General features: G+C 46.2%; 1 protein-coding gene across 2 annotated transcripts in view; it reads left to right on the top strand.

Annotated features, from left to right (window-relative positions):
- Positions 1-14991, top strand: part of LOC143741271 (GDP-L-fucose synthase-like) — an 82619-nt gene that overhangs the window by 51555 nt on the left and 16073 nt on the right. For both annotated transcript variants that reach the window (XM_077233695.1, XM_077233694.1), the window contains exon 2: positions 7079-7215. In XM_077233695.1, coding sequence (XP_077089810.1) covers positions 7079-7215 — 137 coding nt within the window. The remainder of the gene's footprint in view (positions 1-7078; positions 7216-14991) is intronic.

Below are 14991 nucleotides of genomic sequence, written 5' to 3'. Positions count from 1 at the left end.
TATTATGTCTATGCGTCGCCCCCTCACGCCCCCCCCGTGGCGCCGGCCCTGGTCTCGGGTGACACAGGTCCTTTTTCTGGTGTACGCGGTGTGTCCACAGTCACTTCTGGAACCATTGGATAGTCCAAACAAACAGTAGGTGTGACAACAGCAGACTCCACCTCAGTAGCAGATCCCAGCAACAGCTGATCCAAGTGTCTTTTCCAGGTAAGCTTGTCAGATGTTAGTACAGTGTATGACACTGGGCCGGTTTGAGCTATCACTGTCGCTGGTACCCACTTTGGTCCTGAAGTATAGTTGCGTGCCAGAACATTTTGTCCAGGATGGAACAGTCTGCTTTTAGCCTTCATGTTTCTTCTGTGAACTTGTTTCTGTTGCTGACGAGTTACCACCTCTTTGACAGTAGAAGGTCTCAGTAAGTCAAATCCAGAGCGCAGCGGACGCTTCAACATCAGAGAAGCTGGAGAAACCTTTGTTGTCCCATGGCTGGTGTTTCGGTATGACAACAGGAAATCATTCAGGCACCGCTGAAGGCTCCCTTGTCTTTGGGATGTCTTTAAGGTGTGTTTGATGGTTTGAACCATTCTCTCTGCGAGACCATTCGTGGCTGGGTGGCACGGAGCTGATTTAATGTGTTGTACACCACATCGTTGTAAAAACACAGCAAATTCTTGTGATGTAAACTGTGGCCCATTGTCACTGACGAGCTGTTCAGGGTAGCCAAAGCGGCTAAACATTTCTCCCAGTTTCACTACTGTTTTCTCAGCAGTCGTAGAGTGCATAACAACAACTTCAGGCCACTTACTGTGGGCATCCACCATTATTAACAACATTTTCCCTTCGATTGGACCAGCAAAATCCACATGTACACGCTGCCAAGGGATTTCTGGCCAGTCCCACGGGTGTAACGGGGCCAATTGAGGTTCATTTCTCACTTGCTAGCAGGACGGACATGACTTTGCTTTTCCTTCAATGTCCCCCTCCAGACCTGGCCACCAAAAATAACTCCGAGCTATTTCCTTCATTCGCACAATACCACAATGGCCCACATGGAGCTTCTGGAGGACCGGTTTTCTCAACGATGGAGGAATGATGACCCTCTGTCCCCAGAGAAGACATCCTGAATGAAATGACAGTTCATTCTTTCTAGACAGGTATGGTTTCAAGTTGGTGGTGTCCTTAGGCACGTGTCCATCTTTTACCATCTCCATGACTGCAGACAGAATTGAATCGTTCCGTGTGCATCTTCTCACCTGTGTGGAGGTCACTGGAGCCGCTGTGACTTGCTCAAGGTAGAAAATATCTTTCTGCTTGCTCTCGGGACATGTCACGGGTAATGGTAGTCTTGATAAACCATCTGCCTTTCCGTGTAGCTCTGCATTCCTGTATCTTATTTCATATGGGTGCGCTGATAACAACAGAGCCCATCTCTGCATTCGGCTAGCTGCCAGAGAGGGAATACCTGTGTGTGGCCCCAGAATGGTGGTTAAAGGGCGGTGATCAGTTAGCAGTATAAACTGCCTGCCATACAGATACTGGTGAAATTTTCGAACACCGAAAATGATTCCCAAAGCTTCTCCCTCAATTTGCGCATACTTGCTCTCTGCTTTGTTCAGTGTGCGTGAGGCAAATGCTATTGGCCTTTCTTCTCCTGAAGGCATGATGTGGGAAATCACAGCTCCCACCCCATAAGGTGACGCATCACAGGCTAACTGCAGGGGAAGCTTTGGGTTAAAATGGGTTAGCACACCGGACTTCACCAGAGCTTTCTTAGCTTCTTGAAAAGTGGTCTCACATTGCTGTGTCCATTCCCATGACTGGTTACTACACAGAAGTTGGTGTAAAGGTTTCAACAGTGTGGCTAATCCACTGATGAATCGTCCATAATAATTTAGAAGACCTATGAACGAGCCGAGTTGGCTGGTGTTCTGTGGTGCTGGAGCCTCTAATATGGCTTTTACTTTTGAAGGTGCCGTGTGCAGTCCATCAGCATCGATCACGTGACCAAGATATTCAACTGACTGCTTGAAAAACTCACATTTGTCTTTTCTCACTCTTAAACCATATTCCTTTAGGCGCTGGAGTGTACCATCCAGATTATTCAGATGCTCCGCTTCGGTTTTTCCTGTTACCAAGATGTCATCTAAGTAGCACTACACCCCTGACAGGCCACTTAACACCTGGTCCATGGCCCTCTGGAAAAGCGAAGGGGCGGATGTGATACCAAAAGGAAGACGCTGGTATCTGAAAAGCCCCTTGTGTGCGACAATTGTCAGTAACTCCTTAGAGTTCTCATCTACTTTCATTTGTAGGTAGGCTTGACTCAAATCAAGTTTGCTGAACCGCTTCCCCCCTGCCAAGCCAGCAAACAGATCATCAATGAGGGGAAGTGGATACTGGTCAGGAGACAGTATAGGCTTAACTCTGACTTTAAAATCACCACAAATTCGAATGGAACCATCCTTTTTAAGCATGGGTACAATAGGCGTTGCCCACTCACTGTTACTCACTGGTACGATGACTCCACTGGTTACCAGATCTCCCAGAGCGGTCTCAACTTTTGATCTGATAGCATATGGCACAGAACGGGCTTTGCAACACTTGGTCTTACTATCAGGCTTAATGTCGAGCTTGGCTGTAATGTCTTTCATCGTGCCCAGTTCATCCTTGAAAACATCAGTATGTTTTTCTAGAACATCCCTGAGCTCCGTGTTTCCCTTTGACACCATCCGCACCGTCAGCCAGTCCAGTTTAATTGTTTCCAGCTATTCTCGTCCAAGTAATGCTGGGTATTCCCCTTTTACCACATACAGTGGCAGCGTTGCTGATTGACCATTTAATTCCACTTCCACATCCATTACCCCTCTTATAGTCACAGGCTCCCCCATATATGTTTTCAACACTATCTTGGATGGCTTTAAGTAGACATGTTTTAGGGTTTTGTGGTACACAGCATCTGACACGATTGAAACAGCAGCGCCAGTGTCTATCTCCATACACACCGGCTCTCCCTCAATGACAGGTGTCACCCAATAGCCTTTGGAGTCTCCTTCCATGGCTAGAATATTCAAAGGAACTTCCTCTGAGGAGGAATCAGTGTCATCTGTGTACTTGCAATTTGACTGCATTGTATACACATTCTTCTTGTTCTTTGATGTGCCAGTCATTTTTCTGAATTTTTGTTTTTCAGCCTTTTGTTTTCCTCTGCAGGCAGGTTCTGTGGCCTTTTTTTCCACAACTACGACACATCAACTCTTTACTCCAACACTCAGATGCAAGATGTCCGACTTTGCCACATCTAAAACATGTTGCATTTGTAGGTGTTTTGCCAGGGGAATTCTGGAATGTGCTCATGTCAGCAGACAATTTATGGACTTTATCTGAGCTACTGAAATGCTGTGCTTCTTTAGCAGCAAGTTCCATGCTTACACTTATTTCAGTGGCTTTCTGCAATGTGAGGTTACTTTCACTTAACAGCCTTTTTTGAATGGCTTCTCTTCTTAATCCACAAACGAGCCTGTCCCAGATGGTATCATTCAAAACATCGCCGAATTCACAGTGTTCTGAAAGTTTCTTCAGTGCAGCCACAAACATAGTAACAGTTTCTCCCTCTTCTTGATTTCTCTTATGAAACCGAAATCGTTCTGCTATCACCAGCGGTTTAGGTGAAAAATGTGCACTCAACACTGCCACAATCTCAGCATAAGTTTTCTCACCTGGTTTCATAGGCTGTACGAGACTGCGTAGCAAAGTGAAAGTCTTTGCACCCATCACACTGAGGAACGTAGGCACAATCTTTTCACCCTCAATGGCGTTTGCCTGCAGGAAATATTCAAATTGCTCCGTGTATGAGCTCCATTGTTCAACATTTTCGACGAATTGTCCGATATGTCCTATGACGCCAGCCATAATGTCTTTTCGTATCAATTTACAGGCACCAAGCTCGTGTCACGTTCAGCTGTTTTCTGCACTTCACTACACTTGTATTCGGCAATTCAAACACGCAGAGGTTCTTTCAAACATCCTCGTCGCCACTTTGTCGTGTCTTTCCCTTTCTATAAAGACAGAGGACACTAAAGAAGAGTCAGAAACATCAATTCAGGAACGAAAGAACTTGCATCTCTTTTAATGCTCACATTCACTTGTATATACTCTGCCGCACGTCACTACGTCATCATCACATGACTTCACTCGTTACTTATGCCTTAAAGTAACAACGCTTTATACATAACAGTATCAGACAATGAGAATATTTAATACAAAACGAAACCATCATTAACACAGTCCAGCATCAGACAACAACAGCGCAGTATAATGTTCACACCAAACGGGTGTCGACGCCTGAGAAAGCAGAAAATTATCCAGACGGTCCAACAACGCACTTGTTCTTTCACCTACAGACGCGTAGTAATCTTCGGAAACACTACAATTTCTCTGTTCACTCTCCCCCTCATCTGCCAGTAAATTTAACGCTCGTATCAGCTCTGCCGCCGCCATGTTTCCTTCCAACACCTCTAAATATGTAACATATATAGCCTATGTTTACCTTTTGCCGAGCCCCGCCTTGATGCAGTGATTGACGGGTCGGGGCGGGGACATTATCGGCTCCGAATGCATTTTCAATTTGCACATTGAATTTTCCTACATTCATTGCGGGACATTTAATGAAAATGAAATCTGTCTTAACTGTGAGTGCAAATGCAATTAAGAAAAATAACATTGAAATGATAATATTGCTACAGTTTTTGCTTGAACATGTTAAAATATCTAATAATTTCAGAAATACATTTTAATTTTAATTTTGCAACTTATAAAGCATTAAAATATGTATTCAATTTACATATTAAAACTAGTGTATGAAATGGCAAATGTAAATCATATAATTGATTTTTCATTTTCATTTTGCACCAACCTTGCACAAATAATGGAAAATGCAAATTCAAATACAGAAATTCATTGCCATTTTACATATTGCCTTGTCATTTTGCATATTACATTTCAAATTGAATATTGCTACTCATATGCTTCCATAGTATGGCAATGTCATGTTTCATAATTTATAATCTTTACAAAACACATTGTCGGAAAGGTCTGAGTTTCAAGATTTCATATTTTGTGATAGAAGTGGAATTTGGATAGATATTTATTAATGTCTACAGCAGAATTCATAAAAAAAAGAATCAATGGAATATGTGGCAACCGGCGGCTATTTTTGGCATTTTTGGCAGTCTAAACAAAATCTCATGGGAACTTTTTTGTGATATCAACTTCAAATTTTGAACACAATTTGGTTAGAGATATGACTTTGTTTTTAAAGTAATTTTAGAGTAAAAATATTTTATGAAATATATATTTTATATAAAAGAAAAATATTTAGTACAGTACATTTGACTTACAGTAAATCTTTTTCTTTAGTTTAACAGGTCTAGTGACATATCAAAACTTTTAAACAGAGACCTTAGCTAATGTAGACAGAGAATAGAAGCCTTGTTTGCTCAGGCGCTGACGTTATCAGTGCCGTCAAAATAAAAGTTTCAAAACATCGGCCAAACAGAAAAATATATTATGTACTTCTTGGCCGATACAGATAATTAAAAAATTATAGGTCAAAGATTATAGGTGCTGCCTGTGTGAAAGAATTGAACGTCACATCTCACACCCTGGATTCAGATTTTGAACAGAAACTATTACATTGTGTTAACTGATAGTAGCTGATAGTTACTAAAGTAAAAGTACAGAAGTCGTTTTTAAAAGTACTTAAGTATCAAAAGTAAAAAGGTTCTGACGTCAACCCGACTTTAATTACCAACCAAAATGCAACCCCTGCAACCAATATCATCCACTGACTGACATTACAACTTTCTACTCAAGGATCTTGACATAAATGTAGTGGAGTAAAAAGTGCGTACGATATTTGTCTTTCAAATGTAGTGAAGTTAAAGTTTCCAGAAAAAATTATACTCAAGTAAAGTACAGATACTAAAAAAAGTGTACTTAAGTACAGTACTCAAGAAAATGTACTTCGTTTCTGTCCACCTCTGACTAAAACTGTTTTATGTATAATTGAAAATAGCCACTACTTTCCAACCCCTGTCATTTTTCTAGTTTGTGTACTTTTTTTATCCATATCAGAAAACGTCTTGCATTCTGCATAGACCTCACTTGACAGCATTAGGGGTTTCATACTAATTTGAACAGAACTAATATGCAATAATTCATCCAATGTTTGCCAGTTTTAGACGCTATATTCTTGATAAAGCTGTTTGTACAGGGATTTTTTTTTTCATGAATGATGGTCTCATTGGCTATATTTAATTAATAATAATCACATCAAGTTCATCCAGATATCTTGGGGAAATCTTTGATGACAGTGACAGTCATGCAGGTTTGCATTTCACAACATCGGGAAGATCAGGCCCTTCATAACTGAGCATGAAGCACAACTTCGGTTCCAGATCCTTGTCATTTTTAGGCTGGAAAATTGCAATGCTCTTCTGGCTAAAAAAATTACTTGGTGTTGCTTGAAGTGACCAGTATCTGAGCATGTTTACACTCATGCTTTCCTTTGGGTGGTAGTATTTCTGAAGGTCGTAGCCTGTCCTTCTCACTAACTACAGAAGTCAAGAGAAGTTGCTGCTCCCAATGAGCCTCTCAGGCTAGAATATGTCCTTCTTGGGACACTGTAAATCACATACTGTAGGATGTGCTTTAGGTGTTGACATGCTTTTAGACTCTGTCTAGTAGAGTCACTTACTGTAGTTATGCTCAAACAGGTGTGCACAGGCAACTTGGCAACTTGCAACTTGGCCTTTTTATGTGCACAGGTATCGTCATGCCCTGCCGTCTGCCAATAGATTGGCATGTTTACATGTGCTCAGACATAAGCAACCAAGGGCGTTTTCTCTGCATGTAGTTCATTGTGAGCTGAAGAGGAAGAGAAAAAAGATGTGATGGTACTGAGATCATATAAACCCATATACAAAGACTGTACTACTATAGTACATCAGTGGATATCTGATGTATTTACACATTTGTTACCCCTGAAGTGTTCATCAAACCTCATCTCTCTCTCTTTCAGATGGACGGGCCGATGCGTGTGTTGGTGACGGGTGGCAGTGGGCTGGTGGGACGAGCGATAGAGCGAGTGGTGAAAGAGGGCGAAAGGAGAGAAGGAGAAGAGTGGATATTCCTCTCATCCAAAGATGCCAATCTTGTGTAAGAAAACCCTTATCAGACATCACAACATAATCCAGGCAGATGAGCAATGATTATGTCAGAGATCAAATTTTGAATAAGGAATAACAAATTTTATTAAATAAAATGTCAAATTATAAAGACAACAAATAAATCAAGTCAATATTAAATTGTAATTGTTAAAATAACTCTTATAGAGCAATAGATTATAATAAAATTCAAAGTAGTGTATCTAACATATGAAGTTTGTGAGGATCAAGTGTAGAGAAAGAAAGGCCCAAAAAAGTAAGAAATCTGCAGAATGCAAGGAGAGGAAAAATAGAAGAAGCCTTTTTTTAGAGTTAAAACTAAACATGCTGTGCATATGTAACATTAAGGAACTAGGGAAAGTAAAGAAGGGAAAGTATGTACAGAACAAATGTACATATATCTTCTGTGGAAGTCTCAGGACCAAAACATTTTCTTCCAATCATTGCATTCAGTAATGGCAAGCCCTGACGTTCTAGATGTGACATACTCAGAGATGTTCATGTCCTCAGACTCAGATTTATGTGTTCCTGAGTTTTGAACTTAAGGAGGCGGGGCTTTAGAGACACTCTGAAGGGAGGGTGGGATCTAATGCTTTCAAAGCTAGCTTGCTCTATTGCTAGCCTCTCTGAAATTGCCTACTCTACTATTAAGGATGTATTCAAGACAAAATGTACCCTAGCAGGTCTTATTAGGTCATCATGTTCATGTAAGACACGAATGAGAAGGGTCTTGCTGCAGACTTGCACTTGTATTCTCAGACTGGCAATTGGAATTGCCACTTGCATTCTCTGCTGCCTACGACGTCACTTACACTTGACACAAAATAAATCTAAGAAGTATTGACAACGGGGCCAAGAAGATGGAATGGTTTAATTATTATTACTTTAGTATTGTAAATATTTTTGTTGCTGCTTATGTCTTTATCGCGGGAATATAATAAATGCAGCATTCATAACGGCTACAGAATGAGAGATAAAGGCTGTAATACTAATGTTGTCCACCAGAGGAAGCCACAGGGTAACAAATCCTTCTAGGTTTCAAAGTGTAAAATCTGTGTCAAATAGTTCTATTATGGAAGCCTGTTTCTGCCACAGTTGACTAAAAAATAGAATTGTTTAAGTCATAATAAGGATAAACATTCTCAATTATGACTTAGTATCTCATTATATTGAGAACATTTCTCATAATAATGACTTGGTATGTTATTCTTAGTATTCTTTCGTAATAATGAGAAACTTTCTCGAAAAAGGAGTTATTTTCTCACAGTAATGAAAGACTTTCATACAACCGTTGCAAGTATGCGTTTTCCCCAGTAAACCTGCTCACATAGACACTGTGCAAAGTCAGGGAGGACGGGGAGCAGGTCTTGATGCTTGCGCCTTACTGGCCCACACGGATCTGGTTCCCAGAACTCATGCTTCTCATGACAGACTTTCCCTGGTGGATTCCTGAAAAATTCCTATAATTCTCAGACTCCAGAATCTGAAAATGGACTGAGCGCGTCCCCAGACACCAAGCAGGGCAGACCTGAATGTCCCTGGGCCCCATCATAGCCTACACCCGGCACAGTACAGCGCCTATCACGACGCAAGTGTTTTTTGCTAGTTTCAGCCTTACGCAGTTTTCATTTTCACGTCGTGCACCACATTGTTTAAATAGCAAATGCATTTGCGCCAATTTATGCACCCATGGGCTGGTGGTCTGAAAACAGGTGGAGATTGCAAGTGACGTCAAGAGTGAAAGTGCAAGTCTGCCGCTAGACCCTATTGGAGAAATTATGGTTTTTGGAGAATATAGCAGATCTTGCAGTATCTCATGTCTGCAGAGATGAAAACAGATGCACTTTGATACCAAGGCACATCATGCAATCAATTCTTAAGGAAAATACACCCAGAGAAATCAATAACATGTACAGGAAAAATCATGTAACAGAATTCTTAAGGAAAAGATTAATAAGGAAAAAAATGATAAAAGAAATCAATAAAAATAATAAAATTAAATAGATTCAAATAAGAAAGATTTCGCATACATACAGTCGGCAACGCGTCATAGTTGGGGGGCGTGGTCGGCGTGGGGGAAAACACCGCGAACAGTGTTGCCAGATGTACGATAATTATCGTATTTGTACGATAATTTTGACCTCTGTACGATCAATAATAAAAAAATCCCATAATGTACGATCATTTCAGAGTTTTCAGTCGTTCGTCCGAACACACATCCTACCGCCTCTCTCTTTGACCCAGAATCATTTCGCAGGCTCACCTGCCTGCACGCAAGCACGTATCACACACACACAGGCACCACACGGTGTCGCCTGGCCCGCACGTCAACACTACACCACTACACCACTAAAACGGAACCCTCCTCCACCGGTCAAGAAAACGACTCGGTTACTAACGTAACCTCGGTTCCCTGAGAGAAGGGAACGAGTATTGCGTAAGTAGCTTACGCTATGGGAAAACTCCTTTTCTCGAGAATATTGAAGTCTTTATGTAAAACGCATTGCAGCTGCACAGCTGACAGCAATGAACGAAGGAAGCTCGGTCATTGGCTGTGCTGCGGCAACTTGCTCGAACCAATGACGGGGCGACTCTGAATGCGCGACCAATGAGCGCGCTTCGCGCCCGCGGGCGTCAGAGCCCGCCAAGATGGGCGTGGCCAAGAGCTATTTATTGGGCGCCCCGTCATGTGAGTTCTTTAGGTTAAAACGACAGAAGCGAACTAACCAAGCACAAGCACGGCAGCTTACGCAATACTCGTTCCCTCCTCTCAGGGAACCGAGGTTACGTTAGTAACCGAGTCGTTCCCTTTCGAGAGGTCTCTCCTATTGCGTAAGTAGCTTACGCTATGGGAACACCATGCAAAACGCCGTGCGTGCTGAACTTCACCTTATGATAGCCAGAGGCAGGTGCCTGAGCTGAAAAGCAAAGTTATCATCCAACTAGCCGGCAGAGGCGAGCTTTATATGTGGGAAAAATACAGAGCGGCTAGAAGGCGCTCAGTGTGACACAAGCACATACATAATCTAGATACGAACTCGTAGTTCAACTAGTATCATGCTGATAGTACATTGGAATGCAATGTCGGGACCTGTAGGTTGTAGAACCTGATAAATGTGGACGGTGAGGCCCAGCCTGCCGCCGCACAAATATCCTCGATCGGTATCCCGCTCGACCATGCCCAGGAAGAAGCCACACTCCTGGTGGAGTGTGCTTTGACTCCCCAGGGGCATTGAAGTCCCTTAGCTTCATAAGCCAGCGCTATAGCCTCAACTATCCAGTGAGAGATTCTCTGCTTTGAAGCGGCGGAACCTTTCGTACGGCCGCCAAAGCATACAAACAGTTGTTCTGTCTGTCTGAATAGGGCAGAACGCTCCAAATACACTCTGAGAGCCCTAACGGGGCAGAGTAGATTAGCGTCGTGTTCGTCTGCTGAAGACGATAGCGCAGTTAGGGAGATAACCTGTGCTCTGAAGGGAGTGGTGAGCACTTTAGGAATATACCCATGTTTCGGTCTACGGACGACCCTGCAGTCGTTAGGTCCGAATTCTAGGCAGGCAGCGCTTGTCGAAAGCGCGTGCAGGTCGCCCACTCTCTTGACCGAGGCGAGTGCCAGCAAGAGCGCAGTCTTGAGCGAGAGCTGTTTAAGGTGCACGGTTCGGAGTGGTTCGAACGGGGGCCCTTTAAGAGCGTCTAGGACAGTAGCTAGGTCCCAGATCGGCACTGAGGGGGGGCGTGAAGGGTTCATCCTCCTAGCGCCCCTCAGGAAACGAATAATTAGGTCGTTTCTTCCCAATGGACGTTCCATAACAGGGTTGTGTGACGCTGTGATGGCCGCCACATACTTTGAGCGTGGAGGGGGTGCGGCCCGCCTCCAGAAGCCCTTGTAGAAAAGCGAGTACGTTCGTAATCTCGCATGTCTCAGGGTTCAGGCCCTTGGCATTACACCAGTCACTGAACACTTTCCATTTCTGGGCATATAAGCGTCTCGTGGAGGGCGCCCGCGCCTCAGCGATGGTTTTTAGCGCCCCGCTCTTGAGGTTCCTGGGAACCCGTTGAGGGGCCATGCGTGAAGGGCCCACAGATCGGGGCGGGGATGAAATATCATCCCGCTGGCCTGACTGAGGAGGTCTGGCCTCAGTGGAATCGGCCGTGGTGCAGATTGCATTTGCATCAGATCTGGAAACCATGTTTGGTTCTTCCAGAGTGGGGCTATCAGAAGCACTGCGTTTTTCTCCTCCCTGACCCGACTGATGACCTGTGGCAGCATCGCGATCGGGGGAAAGGCATATAAGGGGCGGCTCGGCCAGCTCTGGGCGAGCGCGTCCGTGCTCTTCATGAAGAAAAGAGAGCAGTGCGCGTTCTCCTTGGAGGCGAAGAGGTCGATCTCCTTTTTGCCAAAGTTTTTCCCAACCACTGAATCGTCAGCGGGTTGAGAGCCCATTCTCCTGGGAGAATCTTGTCTCTGGATAGCATGTCTGCCCCCTGGTTCAGGGCGCATGGCACATGCGCTGCTCTCAGCGAGCGCAAGTTGTGCTGGGACCATAAAATGAGTCTCCTGGCCATTGAATGCATGGAGCTCGACCTGACTCCACCCTGGCGATTTATGTACGACACTACCGTCATGTTGTCCGTTCGGACCAGGACGTGTTCGTTTTTTAGATGTGGAAGCAGGGCTCTGAGAGCCAAAGCGACCGCTTTCATCTCCAGACAGTTTATGTGTAGGCGCTTCTCCGGGTTTGACCAAAAGCCGGAGACAGGCCTGCCCTCGTAAAGGGCCCCCCAACCTATTTTGGAGGCATCTGTCGTTATCATCTTTCTCCTTGTGTTCACACCCAGACTCACGCCTGACTGGTACCAGTCGGCGGCTTTCCAGTGCATCAGGGCTTTTATACAGCCGTGGTTCGCTCTGATTAAAAAGTGGCCCGAACGCCACGCGTGAGTAGGGACGCAGCTCTTGAGCCAGCGTTGGAGAGGGCGCATATGCAACAATCCTAGCTGGAGTACAGCCGATGCTGAGGCCATGAGACCGAGCATCCTCTGAAACCACTTGACGGGGGCGCGCGCGCCCGCCCTGAATGATGTTGCAAGGCGCCGAATGGTGAGCGCGCGCTCTGATGAGAGACGCGCTGTCATTTGCATCGAGTCTAGAACTATTCCCAGGAAAGAAATCCTCTGGTTGGGAGATAGTATGCTTTTTGCAAAATTGATTCTTAGACCCAGGCATTCTAAAAGGCTGATAATCCAAGATCTGTGTGTTATTAACTGACTCTCTGATTGTGCTAGGACCAGCCAATCGTCGAGATAATTCAGTATTCGCACTCCCCTTCGTCTCAAGGGGGAAAGTGCTGCGTCCATACATTTCGTGAATGTACGGGGAGCCAGGGACAGGCCGAACGGAAGTACTGGTAAGACTATCCCTCGAAAGCGAATCTCAGAAACGGCCTGTGATGAGGCGCTATTGGAATGTGAAAGTAAGCATCTTTCAGATCCACTGAGAGAAACCAATCTCCTGGGCGTACTTGCGCGAGGATATGCTTGGTTGTTAACATTCTGAACGAGCGAATCATTAGTGCTTTGTTCAGGTGTCTGAGATCTAGGATGGGGCGGAGACCACCATCCTTTTTCGGGACGAGAAAATAGCGGCTGTAAAAACCTGCCTCGCTCATAGAGGGGGGAACAGATTCCACAGCGCCCTTTTCTATTAGTTTGCGCACCTCGGTGCGTAGAACCTGTGAACACTCCTTTCTCACTTTCGTCTCGACCACAGTCGTAAAACGTGGTGGTCTGCGAGCGAACTGGAGCGAGTATCCGTGCTTTACTATATTCAATACCCATTTCGGCATATCTGGAATGTTTTCCCATGCCGCTGCGTGTACAGATATGGGCTGAATACAGGCTAGGGGCGGGCCGCTGTGACGTAGGGACCCGGCCAGCGAATCGCCTGAGCTCGTAGCTCTCAGAGGCGTGGGCGCGCGCTGAGCAGCTGAGTGAATGGGCGCGTGTGTGCTTACAACAGTGCGCACTATGTCTGTAAAACTCGCAGCCTGAGCTGGGGTTGTGTTTGACACTGTAAGGACAGTGTTTATAAGTGGGGGTGCATAAACAGTGGTAGGCACACGCGTCACTTTTATAATGTTTCCCGCTTTTACTGGGGATGAATTCATAACTGTGTGAACAGTGCTTGTGTGTAGTGGTGCGTACATGACCGTAGGCACGTGATCTACATTCATGGGGCGCGCAGCCTGAGCTGGGAATGAATTTGGCACTGTTTTGACAGTATCTGGGAATGCACAGTTTGTGGACATGTGAACCCTTAGTGACACAGGCAGAAAAATACTCTTTTTGTGTTTTCTGTGCGTCGCCGTAAAAACGGCGTTTGTTTGCAGGTGAGCGAGCTCTGTGACTGGCCCATTGACTGCTGTATGGACATTTCCAGCCGCCTGTAAGGGGACTGGGTAATGTTTGAGCTTTTGCAGAAAGAGTGGTCCGGCTTTTGCGAGACACGCACTCTCTCTTCTCATTCCTGTGGCTAGGACGGCTTTCGAGGCTCAGGGTTCAGCACAATCTTGGGCCGAGGACCCCGTCGCTCAGGAGGCGGCTTGCGGTTGTGGGAGCGCGAGCGGCGTCGAGCGTCAGCATGAGGCGCGGGCTGAGAGGCGGTGGGAGCTGTTCTAGCCCGCTGCGGCTGTGGCGGTCTCTGTCTGCTCTGCGATGAGCTGGAGCGCTTGGGCAGGAAATGGCGCATAGCTTGTGAAGCGTTCTGGGCCTCAGTGAAGCCTTCGGCGAAACCTTTAACCGCCGGTCCAAACAGCCCGCTGGTGGAGATAGGCGCGTCGAGAAACGGCGCCTTATCCGCGTCCTTCATCTCCGTCAGAGTCAGCCACAGATGGCGCTCGAGAACAGTCAAATTAGCCATGGCACGGCCAATAGACTGGGCGGTGGCCTTCGTGGCTCGCAGAGCTATATCAGTTGCGCTGCGTAGGTCCTTAAAGGCTTCGGGGCCAGACTCGTCCATAGAGCGGAGAAGCTTAGCTTGGAACACTTGAAGTACCGCCATTGAGTGAAGCGCTGATGCATCTTGGCCGGAGGCGGCGTAGGCGCGACCGGCGAGAGGAGAAGTAGTGCGGCGGGGCTTCGAGGGGTGGGAAGCGTTGGCTTTCCATCCGGTGGTAGAGGGCGGGCAGAGATGATTGGCCACGGCCTCCTCGAGGGGCGGCGTTCCCTCGTAGCCTCTTTCCTTCGCGCCGTCCACAGAGGAGAGCGACGAAGAAAAAGAAGGCTTCAGACGCGCAGAGTGGGGGGCTTTCCATGACTTGGTGAGTTCGTCATGAACCTCCGGGAAGAAGGGAGAAGGCCTTTGCCGAGGGGCCTGCTGGCGCCCCTGCAGAAACCACTCATCCAGTCGGCTTCGGGTTGGTTCTTCGGGAGAAGACCAATCGAGCCCGAGGTCCTCTACGGCCTTCGAGAGGACGCGGATAATCTCCGTATCCATGGTGGAGCCCCCGCTCGTGCTAGCTAGCGTCGACGGGGCGGGGTCGAAAGTGGAGCCCGGCCAGTCGTCCGATGCAGCGTCGATGGACAAGCTGTCATCCATTCCCCCATCGTCCTCGGACGCGCCGAAAGTCACAAGGCCCACCGCTCTGCTAGAGGGGTGTGGGTCCGGCTGGGTGAACTGAACCGGCGGTAGGGAAGGTAAGAGCGGCGGTGAAGCACGCGGAGACTGGCTCGGCGTGACGTCACTGAGCTCCGGTTCAGGAAGCCTCTG

Source organism: Siphateles boraxobius, unplaced genomic scaffold, assembly GCF_051911475.1.
Source record: "Siphateles boraxobius isolate OS27281-9 unplaced genomic scaffold, OSU_SipBor_1 183, whole genome shotgun sequence".
Classification (NCBI taxonomy): Eukaryota; Metazoa; Chordata; class Actinopteri; order Cypriniformes; family Leuciscidae; genus Siphateles; species Siphateles boraxobius.
Note: the sequence above shows the minus strand (reverse complement) of the source record. Positions and strands in the feature narration are given on the sequence as shown.